This window comes from Bos javanicus, chromosome 4 (assembly GCF_032452875.1).
Source record: "Bos javanicus breed banteng chromosome 4, ARS-OSU_banteng_1.0, whole genome shotgun sequence".
In the NCBI taxonomy this organism is placed as follows: Eukaryota; Metazoa; Chordata; class Mammalia; order Artiodactyla; family Bovidae; genus Bos; species Bos javanicus.
In genome coordinates this window covers 5,473,826-5,492,065 of record NC_083871.1, presented here as the reverse complement: position 1 = coordinate 5,492,065, position 18,240 = coordinate 5,473,826, and the positions used below count along the sequence as shown (strand labels likewise).

General features: G+C 44.7%; 1 protein-coding gene across 4 annotated transcripts in view; it reads right to left on the bottom strand.

The window, feature by feature from the left end:
• Positions 1 to 18,240, bottom strand: part of COBL (cordon-bleu WH2 repeat protein) — a 304,124-nt gene that overhangs the window by 41,108 nt on the left and 244,776 nt on the right. For all 4 annotated transcript variants that reach the window (XM_061413311.1, XM_061413309.1, XM_061413308.1 and 1 more), the window contains one exon: positions 2,401 to 2,710. In XM_061413311.1, the coding sequence (XP_061269295.1) occupies positions 2,401 to 2,710 (310 nt within the window). The remainder of the gene's footprint in view (positions 1 to 2,400; positions 2,711 to 18,240) is intronic.

The window sequence follows — 18,240 nt, the reverse complement described above, 5'->3', positions numbered from 1 at the left end:
AATACAAATGACCTTGTTTCCAAAACAGCAAGAGACTTACAGACATAGAAAACAAACTTATGATTATGAAAGGGGAAAGGGGGTGGGGGGATAAATTAGGATGTTGGGATTAACATATACACGCTGCAATGTATAAAATAGATAAATGGCAAGGACCTACTGTATGTATAGTACAGTGAATTCTACTCAATATTTTGTAGTAACCTATAAGGGAAAAGAATCTGAAAAAGAATATGTGTGTGTGTGTGTGTGTGTGTGTGTGTGTGTGTGTGTGTATGTATGCATATATGGGCTTCCCTAGTGGCTCACACAGTAAAGAATCTGCCTGGGATGCAGGAGACCTGGGTTCAATCCCTGGGTTGGGAAGATCCCCTGGAAAAGGGATTGGCAACCCACTCCAGTATTCTTGCCTGGAAAATCCTATGGACAGAGGAGCTGGCGGGCTACAGTCCATGGGGTCACAAAGAGTCAGACACCACTAAGTGACTAACACTTTCACTTTCACATGCATTTTTTGTGCTCCAAAATCACTGCAGATGGTGACTGCAGCCATGAAACTAAAAGACACTTACTCCTTGGAAGGAAAGTTATGACCAACCTAGATAGCATATTAAAAAGCAGAGACATTACTTTGTCAACAAAGGTCCATCTTGTCAAGGCTATGGTTTTTCCAGTGGTCATGTACGGATGTGAGAGTTGGACTATAAAGAAAGCTGAGTGCCAAAGAATTGATGCTTTTGAACTGTGGTGTTGGAGAAGACTCTTGAGAGTCCCTTGGACTGCAAGGAGATCCAACCAGTCCATCCTAAAGGAGACCAGTCCTGAGTGTTCATTGGAAGGACTGATGTTGAAGCTGAAACTCCAGTACTTTGGCCACCTGATGTGAAGAGCTGACTCATTTGAAAAGACCCTGATGCTGGGAAGACTGAGGGCAGGAGGAGAAGAGGATGACAGAGGATGAGATGGTTGGATGGCATCACTGAGTGGATAGATATGGGTTTGGGTGGACTCCAGGAGTTGGTGATGGACAGGGAGGCCTGGCGTGCTGCAGTTCTTGGGGTTGCAAAGAGTCGGACATGACTGAGTGACTGAACTGAGCTGAACTAATATACATACCATATATATGCGTGTATACATATATAAAATATATGTGTGTATATACGTAAATGAATCACTCTACACCTGAAGCTAACATGGTATACTTTAATAACAAAAAAGGAGGAGGAGATGCTGAGGATTAACCTGCCTTTCTAATTAAGAATGAAGTAAGGAATTGTAACAGGGCACTGATGCAGAGACATATTAACCAGTCTATGGAAAGAGTACAAGGAACAGAACGATGTGTGTATGGAAACTTGATAGAGGACTGACATGGAACTAGGAATCAGTGGGGAAAATAGATTCATTCTTCACATCACACCTGAAAATAAACTCCAGGCGAACAAGAAGCCCAAAGGTGAGAAAGCAACATTGAAGCTTTTACAAGAAATTCTGATAATCATTAGTCCTCTGCGGTATGAGAAGGATCTCTCAAATATTCAAATATCATAAACATTCCAGAGAAGGAGGACAAATTCAACAATATTCAAATCAAAAAGCATTTTTATACAATAAAATAAAACAAAGCTAAATTCAAGCCACAGTATTAGAGACTCTTTGTGTATATATAACTAAGGAGACATTAATGATTAAGAAAAAAGTAACATCCCCAAGTTTTGTAAAAAAATGGTTGTGAAAGGACAATTCATAGAAGAGGAAACTGACTTTGTAACATACATATGACAAGATGCTCATCCTTACTAATCAGTCGTGTATCTTAAAGCCATGAGACGCCACTTGGTACCGACAGGAGTGCAGTGCTTCAGACGCCCGCTCGTCCGCATACTGGTGTGAAGGTTGACGGGCAGGGCTCTACAGACAGCTGGAGGGCGTGGTCAGCAGGTCATCATTTCGGACAGCAATTTGCCAATATTCCAAAAAGCTGAATTTTCTCTGAAGGCCTAATCATCCTCTTCTAAAAAACTCTATCCATAAATGGAGATATACATACAACTTGCTCATTGACTCCAGGGGTGAAAAACCAGAACGGCTCAAGTGTCATAAAGAACTGGATGAGGGAGTGAACTCATGACACACACGTCACCAGGGATAAATCGTAAACACGTGATATTGCGGAAACAGGTTATGGTGCTGTTTGTATGAAAGGTAAATGTGAACAAGCTGACACTATGCATTATTTATAAATACCTGAATAGCTAGACACAGCATGAAGACAGAACCACGTGCAACACATCCCCAGTCAGGCTCCTCACTATGGAGCCCTGGCTGGCTCAGTGGGACAAAGGCCTCCATCCTTTGAGGCTGGAGGGGACCCCCCTTCCCAGCTGGCCCATGCCTCACCTCAGATGCCGGTTCTCAGAGCTGCTCCTCTCCCACAAGGGGCTCTTCGGGGGGCCCGGCTCTGGCGTCCCAGCCAGGTCCTGGTCGCTGCAGTCCTCCTGGTCTGTGCCCCACCTGTCTTTGGATTTCATGCTGTCGTGCTGGGAATCCAGGGACACGATGTCCGACGGGGAGCTCATCACACCTGAGTCCTCTGTGGTGTCCTCTGAGGCAAAGCAGCTGCTGACAGACACGGTCTCCTCAGCCTCCAATGGCACTGGGGGGGCCCCGTCCACACTGCAGGGACCGCTGGGCCCCATGGATAGGCTCACTGGACGAGACACACAAGGGGAGGTCAGCCACCGTGCCAGTGAGCTCCCCCGGCCTGACTCACCTGAAACCGCATCTGTGATGGGAGCAACATTTTCCCTCAAAAATCAGCATATTTTCAATTAACCTTTGAGATTTTCATCCTGTATAACTATAGGTAAGTGTGTGTGTGTGTTAGTCGCTCAGTTGTGTCTGACTCTTTGGGACCCTACGGACTGTAGCCCTTCAGGCTCCTCTGTCCATGGTTCTCCAGGCAAGAATACTGGAGTGGGTTGCCATTTCCTTCTCTAGGGAATCTTCCCAATTCAGGGATTGAACCCAGGTCTCCTGCATTGCAGGCAGATTCTTTACCATCTGAGCTACCAGGGAAGCCTGACTGTGGGTAAACATTAAAAAAATTCAGACTAACAGCATGATGAATGCAATTGTTTCTAGTCTGATCCTTGGCTTAACAGAAGTTGTTTGAACATGAATATTTTTTCTTTTAAATTAAGATTTTCAAAATGGAAACAAAGTACAAAAATAACTAATCTTGTTCAGGAACTTCTAACAAATATTCCTCAGGAACATGTGCAATTTTTCTTACTGTATTAATGACACTTTTCATCAGTGTCTGGCTCTCCCTTTATTTTTATACATGAGACAGTAAGATATGGTTTAAATAAGAGATGTTCTTAGAAGAGAACCCTCAAGTAAAATTTAAAAGAACAAGGACAAAAGCATCCTTGGTTGAGGTTACTGGCTCCTGAGCACTGAATATGCACAACGTAGGGGAGCAGAAGGAATCGATGCGCAGAGCTGCAACTCACTGTGGAGGCCTGACATTCCACCCAACTCGAATTGAGATGCTGGAGGCACGTATGTCCAGACATCATGAGGGACAGTCTGTGTAACGAAAGTGAGGGATCCATTTTTCTGATACTGAGCGTTGAGGTGGTCTAAGACTGTTCACTGAAAGCTCCACACTTGGAGCGGAAGCCCCCCAATACTGAGGTGGGAGGACAGGTGTTTAGAACTCTGGCCCAACTGCAGACCAGAGGTGTGTGTTTTCACTGAACATAGAAATAGCTTTTAAACCTCAAGACATATGATCTACATGCTGCTCGTGGTCATCCAGGAAATAGCGATTGTGTTGTGCTGTGGTTTCAGTGTGTTTTTTTTGAAAATCATTCCTTCGGTAAGTAAGTTGTTGGACGCCTAAAATGGATCAAGACCACACACATGCTGAGTGTAAACTCCACAGACTTGGACAATGACAGACAAGCGACACAATAATCACACTCAAGACAGTGAATATGTTAACCAGACAGCAGACGAGACAGAGAATGAAGAAAACCAAAAGAACACCAAGGAGAAAATTCCTTGAGGTGTTGCTTTCTCTGAGATCCCGCAAATAAACAAAAGAATGAGAATAAAAACTGCCAGTTAACAAAAGAGCTCACAAAAAAAGATCAGAAACACGAGGGAGGGATTGTTTAGAGACGCGAATGCGCAAGGCAGTGTATCTGAACGCAGTGAACGCTTCTGAACAAGAACCTCTTTCTCTTAGCTTTCTTCCTGTCTTTTGTTGCAAGGCTCTTAATTAGAGGGCAAATACAGAGAAGAAACACTGCCTGCAGATTAATACCACCAAAGCCTTTTCTGCCAGGGGTCTGCTGAGACGCAGTCACACTCAGATGCTGTGCACCAGCTGCTTTGTCCACACAGCTGGCGACTCTACCTGACTCGTCACTCCTGCCAACCCCACTCAAAGCTGCTCCCTTGCCTGGCCGTCAATGGCGGCCCTGACGGCTGAGCAGACTCTGGTTTCCTGCTTTCTCTTGGTCACCATCACTGAACAAGTAGGTCAATCAAACTAACACTTTTTCTCTGCAATGTAAAAAGAGCACAGTGATGGAGCATACAGGTTTCTGGCCACAGAGACCTGGATTCAAACCCAAGGAGGGCGGTTGACTGGTTGCCTGGGGGCACATACCTGGACCCTCTGCCTCAGTTTCTCCTGGGAGAGGCTGTGGTGATCCTCCCACAGGCATGGACTGAGATGAGGACCATGTGTGAAGCCAGCCCACTGCCTGGTGCCCCTGGCATGTCTCCACAGTAGAGTGCATGCCAGGTTGGGAAGGGCCCCCTGATTGGACTTGGGGACACAGGTCCACAGGTCTCAGCTCCTGGTGACTCGCAGTTTACGGGGGACAGACAAGTACACCAACACTGGCAGTGCCACGTGCTGAGACCAACACCGGGGGTGTTTGCACAGGTGGAGGGCTGGGCTGGTCATAGGGAGGTCTCAGCACAGAGCAGGTTCTGGATAAGTGCTCAGCCCAGCCCTGCCCCCACTGCTCCAGCAGGCATCACTCAAGTAAAGTGACCTCAAGAGACCTGCTACTTGAGGAAACACTGGGGCAGCACCCCCACCTTGGGGTAGCACTAGAACCACCTGCTGTGAGCAGGCTTCCATGCACTCACGTGGAATTTCACGTCCCGGAAACTCAAAAGGCATTTGTGGTAAGGGAGGACTTCGTCTGCCCCTTTTGATCTGGTTATAAGATTGAGGATGCTTGTCTGGGCTTGTTTTATATCCCTCAGAAGTTTTAAGGTAAAAATTGTTGTGAATCCCCAGACTCAATCCAGCCAATGGCAAATGCTTAGTCAGCAAGAGGTGAGCAGTCTCTACCCAGTTGGATGTGTTAAACCACTGAAACTCACTGTGAAGGGTATGAGTGCCTGTGCACCCCTCTTCCCAAGCGAGTCCTCTAATTCTGGAGGACGACCTTCCCCAGGGCCCAGGGTTCTCTGTCCTCGAACCTGACGGACAGGTGTCGGTGAGGGCCCACCCATATGCCTGCTCCAGGACACAGAGCCCGCGCTGGGCGGCAGGCGAGGGGACCTGCTCTCAGGGAGCCTGCAGTGTATGGTGGGGATGGTCACACAGGGTCAGAAGGGCAGCTGCCTAAACGCCCAGGGGGGAAGGAACAGGGGTGAGAGCATCTCCAGCCTGCAAGTGTCATAAGCACCAGTGAGAGGGGGGAGAGCGAGGATGGGAAGATGCTCAGAGCACAGGGTGGGTCTTCCAGTCAGAAAGAGAAACAGCTCTTGCAAAGGCTCAAGACTCCTGTGAACCATTTTGGGGGGAGCTTTTTTTTTGAACTAAAGAAATAAACCTTTTTTTGAACTAAAAAGTTATTACTGCAGAATTTTTGCAAATGTGGAAAAGCACAATCTATTTTTAGCAGATACCAAATACAAATTCATAATTAAATCATCTTCCAAATAAATAGCCACAGAGCCCAAGTCAGGAAATTTAATGCTTCCATTGTCCTCCACCTGAATTATATAATCCCATAGCTCAAATGCCATTACAGCTAACTGCAAGCTTTGGAAAATTCTCAAGCTTGGGTGTAAAGCAGAAAGTGCTAACCTAAGATTGCATGCATGCGTACTCAGTTGTATCCAAACTCTTTGTGACCCCATGGACTGTAGCCCATCAGGCTGCTCTGTCCATGGGATTTCCTAGGCAAGAATGCTGGAATGGGTTGCCATCTCCTTCCAGGGGGTCTTCTGACTCAAGGATCAAACCTGAGTCTCCTGTGTCTCCCACACTGGCACGTTTACCACTGCGCCACCTGGGAAGCTCAACTTAAGGCTACTAATTCCTTGAGCTGAACACAATCATTTCAGTTTGGCATGAGTCCCACTGGGTTTTTCTTTCATAAAGTCACCCAAGAAAATTTCAAACACCAAATGTAAATATCTTTCAGGTATTTTTGTTATGGATTCGTTTTTATTACTTTTTTAAATCAAAGATCTTGTATCTTATGATGTTGCTTATTTCCTGGTCATTATGAAAGGAAATTGGTCAAGAGTCTGTTTCACCAGGTTTATCTGCCTAAAGAAAATGTCTCAACAAAAGACTAATCTCTTCCTCATCTCATCACGACACCTATGGCTCCCTTTCACAAACCGACAAGCCATGCTCCCATCTCCTGTCTCAACCCATCTTGATTTAGTTCCCTTTGGTCTATGCATTGGGAATAAAGGGCAAAATAAAGTAGCTACAGGTGGGTGCTGCAGAACTACTGGGGTCAAACTGACCTGGTGTGTGTCAGTAATTTTTGTCATATACACCCCAAACTAATTTTGAACCGTGTATTCCCACCTACCGGAGAAGGCAATGGCACCCTACTCCAGTACTCTTGCCTGGAAAATCCCATGGACAGAGGAGCCTGGTAGGTTGCAGTCCATGAGGTCGCTAAGAGTCGGACACGAGTGAATGACTTCCCTTTCACTTTTCACTTTGATACACTGGAGAAGGAAATGGCAACCCACTCCAGTGTTCTTGCCTGGAGAATCCCAGGGATGGGGAAGCCTGGTGGGCTCCCGTCTATGGGGTCGCACAGAGTTGGACATGACTGAAGTGACTTAGCAGCAGCAGCAGCAGCATGCCCACCTACTCTTTAACTGACATTTGAAAATATCCATCATGAGTTCAACTAGTTACAACAGATGTGACTTCATTGTAATTATTCTTTAAATGTTTAATTATTTTACAAAACATAATAAAAGGCATCTGAACATGATAGTGTCTTGATGTCCAGAACCCGGCATGTAAATTGGATGAGCAGTTCTCCCTTTAAGAGGTAGCTTCTAGAGCACAGCTCTTCTTTCTGGAATTTACTCCCCTCTCCCACACCACAAGAATCTCACCTCATCCTCAATGAACGTACTTTGTGCTTGAGAGCTTTCCTACTGATTAAATAAAATATATATATAAATTAAAATGCAATTTTTATTTCCTCTCTCAACAGAAGGTGGTGATTTTTTTCCTTTACCGGGAAGTGAGCATTGTAATCATGAACAGGAACGAGTCAATAAAAATTACATGAGTATTTTAGAAATGTTGACATTTCTTAAACAAAAAGGCAAAGTGACATTAGAAATGCATCTGTAGTGACTCAGATTAGGCTTTTTTCAACTAATTCCTTAAAAGTGACTGGATACTTAGTACTAGAGCAAGGCAGGGTTTGCTATTAATACAGTTCACATTTTTCATTCTGATCACTATGCTATGCTAAGTCACTTCAGTCATGTCTGACTCTGTGCGACTCCATAGACAGCAGCCCACCAGGCTCCCCCGTCCCTGGAATTCTCCAGGCAAGAACGCTGGAGTGGGTCGCCATTTCCTTCTCCAATGCATGAAAGTGAAAGTGAAGTCGCTTATCACTATTAACACATTATAAATCAGAGATGTATTATTAGATATTTTGGTATCCAAATGTTATTGACTAGAGATGTGTCAATATCACTTATTAACAAATCGTTGATCACAGGTATTAGTTTCTGCAAAAATGCCCCAGGTCAATAATGACTTAAGAAACTGAAAAACTTACTCACATGAGTAAGTTGAAGCGAATTAAGTTTTGCTATAGTGACATCCCTCCGCTCAGTTTTTAAAACTTTGACTCTATTACACATCACTTGATCGGCCACAAAATTTATGTTCAATGACATATTAATCGACAGTTTGCTCAGACCCTTTATCCATTTGGTTGGAAAGAAAACTTGGAAACCACCTGACATTCAACAGGACTATCCACCTGCTCAGGCCTCCAGCAGGAAGGCTGTGGGTGCTTCTGTCGGGCAACAGGGTAAGGTCCGCCCTCCTCAGGGAACCACATGCAAGTGAGCTTCCTGGCGGATGGCAGCTTGGCATGTCTTTTGTGGTAGGGGAGAAGAGCATTCAGCAGAGGGGAGCTGGGAGGACCCCCGCCCAGGTGCTGCCTGCTGTGAGCTCTCAGGTACTTCAGTTCTAGGAAAGAATGCCTGTGGACACATAGCATCTGGGTACAGATTCCCTTGGAAAGCTTTATGGTCTCCCAGGACAACATATTCCCAGGTCAAATCCGCCAACACACACAGAAGAGGTGAGTCAGTTTATAGGCGGGAGGGGAACACGTGGAACCTGCCATGGGAAGACAGACAGGGGGCATTCTTCTACCTGGAGGAGATGGAAAGGGGCCAGCACCTGAGTCTTGAAACAAGCAGAGGAGGGGCAGGCGGAGGAGGACAGTGAGACTAGAGGATGAGCGGAGTCAGACACACAGGCAGAGTGGGAGGCGGTGTGTACTGGGTGGCTGGGCTGTGCGCTGTGTCTTACATGGCTTACGTGGCTGTGTTAGCACCCGCATGCAGATGTCAGCAGGGGGCACGGCAGACGGCTGGCCTCAGTTCTGGCTACCTTCTCCTGTTATCTATTCTTTCACTACAGTTTCCTCAAGGTGAAGTTTACCTATTTACTCCTCTATGAATTGACAGTCTCTTTCCCTGGATGGGCACCATTTAGTATTTTATATTTGGAAAAGAATATAAAAAAGAATGTGTATATCTATCTATCTATATATATGTATAACTGAATCACTTTGCTATACAGTGGAAAATAACACATTATAAATAAACTATACTTCAATAAATACTTATTATATAAAAAACATTTTGTATTAACAGTTTAGTCCAAAAGCCCCACAGACCTAGGATCCTCAACTATATTGATGAAGATAACAATGCAGCCAGTTCAACATAGAGCAGTACATGAATACATATGTTTTTCAAGAAGGCAGGATAATAAAGATCTTGAAATCATTTGTGGATCTAAAATTGACCTGAATTCTTTGAAGAGTCACGTAATGTACTCTTGGCTTCAATCAATCTGTACTTCTCCAAAGCCTGAACCATAACCTAATCCTAGAATCCTAATGTGCCAGTTAGAGACACAGAGAAGGTCCCCGGTTTTCCCGTAGTAAGAGAGGGCTGCTCTCAGATTGCCCTTCTCTGAAAGCCTACAGAGGCGCCAGCGGTATCTTCTGTCTTTTCCGCACCGCCCCTTCCCTGACTGTGCCATATGAGTTCCTCCTTCCTGGAGCTAACCTTGTTTGCAACAGCTGGGAAGGTCTAACTGCCCCTCACAACTCCTGGCTGCTGGGTTGGTGTGTGAGATGAACCCAAACCTGGCCAATCAAGCATTGTGCAAGATGGGCATGTGTCTCAAGCTGGACCAATCAAGGCCTTTCTCAGGGCCCTCCTGCCACAGCTACTGGGCAAGTGGCCTCACTGGGCTGGAACCCATGGAGGGGGAGGAGGCCTGGATTACTTACAGCCATCTGGACTGGCACATGGGGAGGGCTTGTCCACAGACAGACAGGAGCACAGGCCTAGGACAGCGTTTGGGCTTGGGGACCCTGCTGTGACCACAATAAGGATGTATTTCCTAAAATTCCCAGTTAGGTAAGCAAAAGAAATTTCAAAAAAACCCACTTGTTTGTAACTAGTTCAAAATACATTTCTTGGAATTAAATAGTCTTGTCTAATAAATGTCTAAACTGCCCTGAATTTTGCACAAATACATAAATACACACACACACACAGTTCATATTATGGTGTTTCCATTACAGGAACTTTAATTTTAAACTATGTATATTAACTGTGACAGCTGCACAGCATGTTTCCCTTTCCTGGATTTATTTTTCAGTATTCAGATTACAGCTTCTAGTAATTCTAATTTTGGAATAATCCAGTTTAGGATCTAGTTTACTTTCTAAGGCCTCTGGTATCTGAAGACTGTCTTCACTTAATCCTTCACTATCAATATGGCTAAACTGAAGTAAGTTCATATCAAAACCCTCAAGACCACATTCTTAGCACCACTGTTTCCTGGCATCTTGTCTCACAAATGGGAACACATGTGCCAGCAGGATTCTTGCTGACTGTATACAGCCTTATCTCTAGAAGCTAGTAAGATTCTCCTCTTCATCCACGAATACTCAAGATTTCACCAAAAAAAGTGTGTCTAAAAGCCTATGACTCTATGCCTGCATGCCTTCAGTTGTGTCCGACTCTTTGGGACCCTTTGGACTGAAGCCCACCAGTCTCCTCTGTCCATGGGATTCTCCAGGCAAGAACACCGGAGTGGGTTGCCATTTCCTCCTTCAGGGGATTTTCCCAGCCAGGGATCAAACCTGCCTCTCTTTTGTCTCCTGCATTGGCAGGCAGATTCTTTTATCAGTAGGGCCACGTGGGAAGCCTATATGTCTCTAAGGATGGGTATTAACTTCTAAAAACTTTTAGATGCTCTTTTTTCATGTGTTTTTCAATACAGCCTGCTCTTGTTTTACGTATATAATAATCCATTAAAATTTTCTGAAGCAATAACTACAAATACATATTTTAAAGTTCTACTCTATTGCCTAAAGTCATTCTGCGTTTTTTTGAAGTTGGTTCCTCTGATCAGTTTGTGGTCCTTTTCCAAAACATTGAAAAAATTTTTATTTAGTAATTCTTGACTGGTTTCCTGTGCTAATCTTTTGTACACATGGCCATCACTGGTGTCTTAGGATAGAGGAGACAGCTTTCTAGAGGATTGGGCTGAGCAGAGTCCCACAGGGCAAGAAGGAAGTCACTCTTTGGGGAGGACTCCATCTGGACGGGGTGGCTGGTTCCTCGCAGTAGCCACAACACTGACCTTGGCTGATGATTCTCAGACTCAATTCAGCCATACTGAGACTAAAGTTTCATTTTGTTTTCATGTGCCTGTTGTAGCAAATAGCTAAAAAGAACTCCTCCTCCACAGTGATGTCATGGCTTTAAAAATAGCCTGGGATACTAGACTGTTGGCTAACAACAATCAGATATTACAGTTCAACCTTGATATTTGAAACCATAAGGATAGTTGGGTTTAGATATTCTGCAATGTCCACATGGGTAATATTTACATAATTCCTGATTTATCTAGTGTCCTTTGCAGTATGAAAATAATTATTCATATTTTGCAAATTATAAAAAAAGCCCCAGCCAACAAATGATTTCACGTATCCCTGAGAGTATGTGTTATTACAGACACATACTTTGCCAGGCCCATGAACAGGATAAGTCCATTCAAAATCAAACAAAACCATGTATTAAGCAAAAGTCAAACCAAGGTTCTTACACCAAGAAAATCTGAGATGACTTTTGCTGAGAATACCTACATTTAAATGTTTTAAAATTTTTTCTTCCATGTTCTATGGAACAAGTCTTGGTTGCATTTGTTCAGAGATTTTAATATATTATAAAATATTTTTGATAAAAAGACTCAGCCCTCTTTTGCATGTGTAATTCTGGGGCCTCACCTCTGGGATGAGGATGGTAGTTCCTGCTATCAGGAACAAAGCTGGTGCTTCAGTGTGCGTCATCAAAACAGAAACCCTGTCCCAGGTTGTCTAGGACATTCAAGATGGGAAACGCATTTGATCAGCAGCTCAGAAAAGGTGAAGTTCAGGGACTGGCCAAGTTGCCAAACTGAGTCGACTATGAGTCAGGCCTGGTATGAAGCACAGGTGAGTTGCCTGCCTTCTTGACAGGCGGTCTAAGAAAAATACCATCTGCTGCTCTGCTAGATTCTCCCAAGCTCTATTCCTTTGTCATCAGAACCCCAGAGAACAAAGCATGTGGCCTGCTTTGGCTTAGTTTTCTGTAAAGCACTGTTCAGCCATTGCCACTGAAGTTGACATGAAAATGACCAAACGAAGAATGTTTTGCATCTGATGGAGAAACTATCATAGTACTCAGTGTCTTTTAAAAAAGCATCCCTTTTAATTTGTCCTAAAGTTTAGATCTTTCTTTCCCTCCTTTTGGAGAAGGCAATGGCAACCCACTCCAGTGCTCTTGCCTGGAGAATCCCAGGGACGGGGGAGCCTGGTGGGCTCCCGTCTATGGAGTCGCACAGAGTTGAACACAACTGAAGTGACTTAGCATGTATTCCCTCCTTTTGATTAAATGAATGCCTTACTATTTGGTCGAGTGTCCACCTGCCTGGCTTTTCTGCCTGATGCCCAGGAAGGTCAGGAGCAAAGTTAGTCTTTTTTAGAACTTTTGCATGGATTCTCCCCAGTACTTCAGTTTTCATCACAAGTATCCATAAGTTCTCTGGTGTTTACTCTTAAGCACTTTAGGAAATAAGGATTTTTAAAATAGCATATATATACATGTATGTATATATATATACACACATATATTCATATGTATATATGTGATATACACACATATGTTTATGTAATATAAAATAAACAATATATTTCTTATTATTTTGAATGTTTAAAATAAACAGTATCAGGGAGGTGGCCAACAGTGTGGAGTATGAAGACCTTAGGCTCACCTCTCTCAATGGGCACACCAAAACTGCAAGAACCTAGAGCAACTATCTGTAAGAACAACCTTCAGACAACTAGAAGAAATTTTCCATGACTGGAGGCACAGAGAAGGCTCCACAATGAGATGGGCAGAAGGGGTGGGCATACAGTAAACTCAGAGCCACACCACTAGGTTGGTGACTCACAAATGGGAAGAATATCACGATTCATGGACGGAGGGTCTGAGCCCCACACTGGGCTCCCTGCCTAGGGGTCCTGCCCCAAGACAAGCACCCAGAACGTCCGGGTGCTTTGTTAAAACAGCAGCCCAGTCACCCCTCTCCCTAAGGAGCTTCTAAATCAGTGATCCAGGCTTGGGGCTGAAATGGCATTTCTCACATGCTCCCAGGTGATGCTGAAGCTGCTGGCCCAGGCCCACACTAGGGGAAGTGCTTCCCCAAACGCCTCACCAGGGCACATGGCCAGCTTGATGTCTGCCTCACTTGGCTAAGCCTCAGTGAAGGACAATTTGAATTCAAACCTATTCATCACCTCCTGAGACCAAAACCCCTTCATTCCTTTTTTCTGAAGACAGTGACTTCTCTAACAAGGGTCCTGGAGTTACTGAACAGACCACTCTTGAAAAGTCACATTCAATGCTTGTGCTCAAAACACCAGAGTTTCCCTCCCTTTTTAAACTATTAGAGTCTACTTTCTGTCTCAGCGTTCTTCCCATGTCCCATTTCATGGGAAGTCACCACCACAGGATGTCCGCAACAGAGTTCAAAGTGACATTTTCCTCAAGACAGCAGAATGAACATAATAGTTGTAGAAATTATATTGGAATGTAGCCAGTCAATTGGTGAAGTGGTAAAGAATCTGCCTGTCAATGCAGGAGACATGAGATCAGTTTGATCCCTGGGTCAGGAAGATGCCCTGGAGAAGGAAATGGCAACCCACTTCAGTATTCTTGCCTGGGAAATCCCATGGACAGAGGAGCCTGGGGGTCTACAGTCCATGGGGTTGCATAGAGTCAGACATGACTGAGCGATTGAGCGTGCACACACATATTAGAATAGTCTCAGAAAGAGCGAGTGAGGAAGTGGCACAAAACATCCCAGATGGCTGTAAAATACGCCTGAGATGAGAAGGAAAGAACTCACATTGGGGGAGGGGGAGGAGCAGGAAGGACTCCCAGGTTCTGCTTTGAGGCAGGAGGCGTCTCACATGCAGAGTCCAGGGAAGTGGGTCTGGAGATGCCAGGACACAGATGCAAAGCAGCAACGGTGAGAGGCTAACAGGCAGGGAGGCCAGGGGTCTCCAATGGAGGAAATAGGCTGCAAGTGTCAGACATTTTTATCTCTCTTTTAAGTGGCAGGAGGAAACAAACTAGTGATATATTTTTCCCCTTCTCTACACAAATTTAAAAAGAGGTCTCTCTTAAAACACTGTGTTGCCATAATGACACATGGTTCCTCCTGAACTTAACTTTTCTCAAATTTAGAGTTAACCGATGCATTTTTCTTACAGAAATGTTTGTCTTAAGCTATGTTAATGTGCTGTGCATTTACCCCAAACTCTGTCTTCAAGTCGGTTCCCCTAAAGGCTCAGAACTGACTTGAAAACCAGTATGTTATCCTCATACATGGTTCTCCTAATCCATGTAGACGGAACTATTTGTATGGTAGTCTGCCTTTATACAAGACTCAAGTCAATTGTTTTATGGCCCGGGATGACTCGCCCGGTGCCAAGATTATTTCAAAATGCATCTTGCAGGTGAGGGGCCTGGTGCCATTCTCCGAGTTTTGAGACATTCCTTTCTTTCATTAACAGACTGCTAGTAATTATATAACATCCAGCTAAAGACTAGCAGGCGGGTATAATCTCTGCCCCCTTCTGATGTCTATGTCAGAAGCTTTCTCTATCTCCTTTATACTTACATAAAACTATTACACAAAAGCTCTGAGCAATCAAGCCTTGTCTCTGGCCCCGGATTGAATTCTTCTCCTCTGGAGGCCAAGAATCTCGGCATGTTTTGTGGTTTAGAAACAATCTTTCAACGGGACCCACAGGTCACTGTGTCCAAACATTCTCCCAAAGCTAGAAGCTGCCACCTCCAAGAGTCATCTGGGGAGCAGAGGGCCTTGCAATGACGGAAAGAAAGTCTGAGTCTCCAGGGCTACATTCCCTGCATTTGCACCTTGGCCCCAAACCCCAACAGCCTAGCCAAACAAGGTGGTTATATTTGCCTCATTATTTGTATAAACTGCCTGATGTTTGAATAGCACAGATGTGAAGATGGCATCTTCAAAATGTCATCTGGGTCTGGACTAATGTATAAAACATATTTTTATTTATCAATTTTAAAATTTTTAGATCTATTTACTTATTATTGGAGTACAGTGGATTTACAAGGTTGTGTTAGCTTTAGGTTTACAGCAAAGTGATTCAGATACACACACACACACATGTATATTCTATTTCAGATTCTTTTCTCTTATAGGTTATTATAAAATCTTTAGTATAGCTTATGTTATACAGGAGGTCCTTGTTGTTTATCTATTTTATATATAGCAGTATGTGTATGCTAATCTCAAATTCCTAATTTATCCCTCCCCCTTTGGCAACCATGTTTGTTTTCTATGTCTAAAACAGAATATTTCTGTTTTATAAACAAGTTCATTTGTACCATGTTCTAGATTCCACAAAAAACCGATGCCATATGGTATTTGTCTTCCTCTGCCTGACTTACTTCACTTAGTATGACAATCTCTAGGTCCGTCTGTGTTGCTGCAAATGGCATTATTTCCTTTTTCATGGCCGAGTAATATTCCGTTGTGTATATATATCATATCTTCGTTATTCATCCATCTATGGACACTTGGGTTGCTTCCACGTCTTGGCTATTGTAAACAGTGCGGCAGTGAACAATGGGGGTGCATGTGTCTTTTCAAATGAGAGTTTTCTCCAGATATACGCCTAGAAGTGGGATTGTAGGGTCGTATGGTAACTTCATTTTTAGTTTTATAATGAACCTCCATACGGTTCTCTATAGTGGCTGCATTAATGTTTTTAAACATTGAAGAGACACTCTAATAGGTGCTGGTTTGAAAATACATTCTGCATGGAAGGTTTACAACTCACGAAATGCTCATGCGCCATCCGAAGTGTGTGGGAAAAGCTAAGCGACTGATAACGACTTGTGCGTGTGCTCTTCTGCACACGCACACACACAGCAGAGCCACTGCCTCAAAGCCACTCAGACACAGCACAGAGCAGGGAGCACACAAACAATTCCAAGTGACACCATGGTTTTCCTCTGAGCCTCCTTGCCAGCTCCACCTGCCTTGGAAATGGCATCTGCTCATAACAAGAGTAAGGTCATCGTCAGAGCCTGTCCTTCTGGGAAACTTGCTGCATTGTTTACAGCCTTGTCCAAAGCCAACAAGCCACACAGACGGTAAACGAAACCTTGCACACACAGACCTCCTGTCTAATTCACAATTATTCAGTGTTACTGTTAATCATGTAGTCGTGTCTGACTCTTTTGTGACCCCATGGACTGTAGCCTGCCAGGCTCCTCTGTCCATGGGATTTCCCAGGCAAGAATATTACAGTGGGTTACCATTCCTTTCTCCAGAGGATCTTCCCAACTCAAAGATCAAACCCGGGTCTCCTGCATTGCAAGCAGACTCTTTACTACCTGAGCCACTGGGGAAGGCCCACTCACAATTATGGTGACCCCAAAATAATTTTGCTTTATGGACTATAAAGCACTCATCTCAGCTGAACCTGCCAGGACCCAAAATAACCTCCCAGGAGATGCTGGGCTTCAGCCTCAGTTTTCTGCTTTTGCCCCAGAGTCTGCCTTGGGTTCCGCCTCCTGCACAGTAAAGCACCTCTTCCTCTACTCCTGGAAGGAGGGTGTCCACACCCACCTCATGCACCCCATGTGGTTTTAGAGACCCCACTCTCGGTTGCACTTTACCTAAGTTTTCCTATTAGGATTCTTTTGAATTTTAAAATAAAGTTTATTTTCTTTTTCCTTGTTATAGGAAGTCTGAGAACACAAGCAATGATTAGAAAGTAATCATTCATACTTAGAATTCCTAGCCTTTATTTTAAGATGCTTTTAGGATGAACATATAACAAAACTGCTTAAATACATGAGGAAAATGAGATGCACACCCCACTGACACACTCACGTCCTCACCTCATGCTTGCAGGAAGTTTCTCCTGCATCTATGTTCCAATTTAAATAATTAGGGGGCTGATTCAACCATGGCCTTGAGGAAATTGGTGCCTAGAGGCCCTAACTTTCTCCTCTGTACATGGGGCTCAGAAACGTCATCCCTCACTCAAGGAGCCAGCAGGAGATGGCATGTGACAGTGGAGGTCAAATCTGAGGACAGGGCCTGGCACACACTCAGGGCTCAGCAGTTGTGGTTACAATGAGCTTGTGTTACTTTGACTCATCTCAGTCTCCAGGCAGATCATTTCCAAGTGTGGTCTCTCCAAAGCTGGCAGGTCTAAGAACAGCCTCCATCACACGGGGGTTTCAGTAGGTGAAGTCTGAAGACTCTGGAGGCCTTCTCCAAGGATGGTGTGTCTGCAGCCCCAGGCCCAGACATGTGGGAGCAGCGAGGGGGCCCTGAGCAGGGGGCTCCCAGGAGGGAGGCCCAGGAAGCAGGGGACATGGAAATCATTTGCTGATCAAAAAAGATGCTGGAGGTGATGAGGTGGGAAGACTGGGGAAGGGTCACTGATCCAGTCAAATGGTCCCCAGGTGCCCCCACACCAGGCTCAGTGTCCCCGGCTGCTTGGGGCCTCTACGGGGTCCTCTCACTTCTCTGAGTGACGTGACCTTGGGGACAGTCCGCCCTCGGGGTCTCAGTTCCTAAACGGAGGGCAGGACACCAGCCCCAGCAGCTGACAGGTGAAGGGGTTCCTGGGATTCTAGCATTTCTGGTCCCACAATATGACATCCCCTGTGGTCCATTCCCTTCCTCATTTGTTCACTGGTTTCCCAAGGACAGAGTCCCCTAAGGTATCAAATGAATCCTTCTTGGTGCATTTTCTGAGCTGGTTCTCTCTAGGGTTGGTGAAAAATGGAGAGTGAATTCTTTTCCCTGTAAGGCATGAGTTCTTCCACCTTTTTTATCCTTCCAGACCTGGCGACTCTGTTTTGCCCGTGGCGGGCACATACTAAATGATCCGCACGTGGGTTTTCATCCTGAACTGCTGCTGTCTGCTAGGCTAAGACAGGCATGCTGACATACTTAGGGGATGTATATTTCATCAGGGTTTAGCAGTAATGTGTGCTAAGTTGCTTCAGTCGTATCCGATTCTGTGAGACCCTATGGACTGTAGCCTG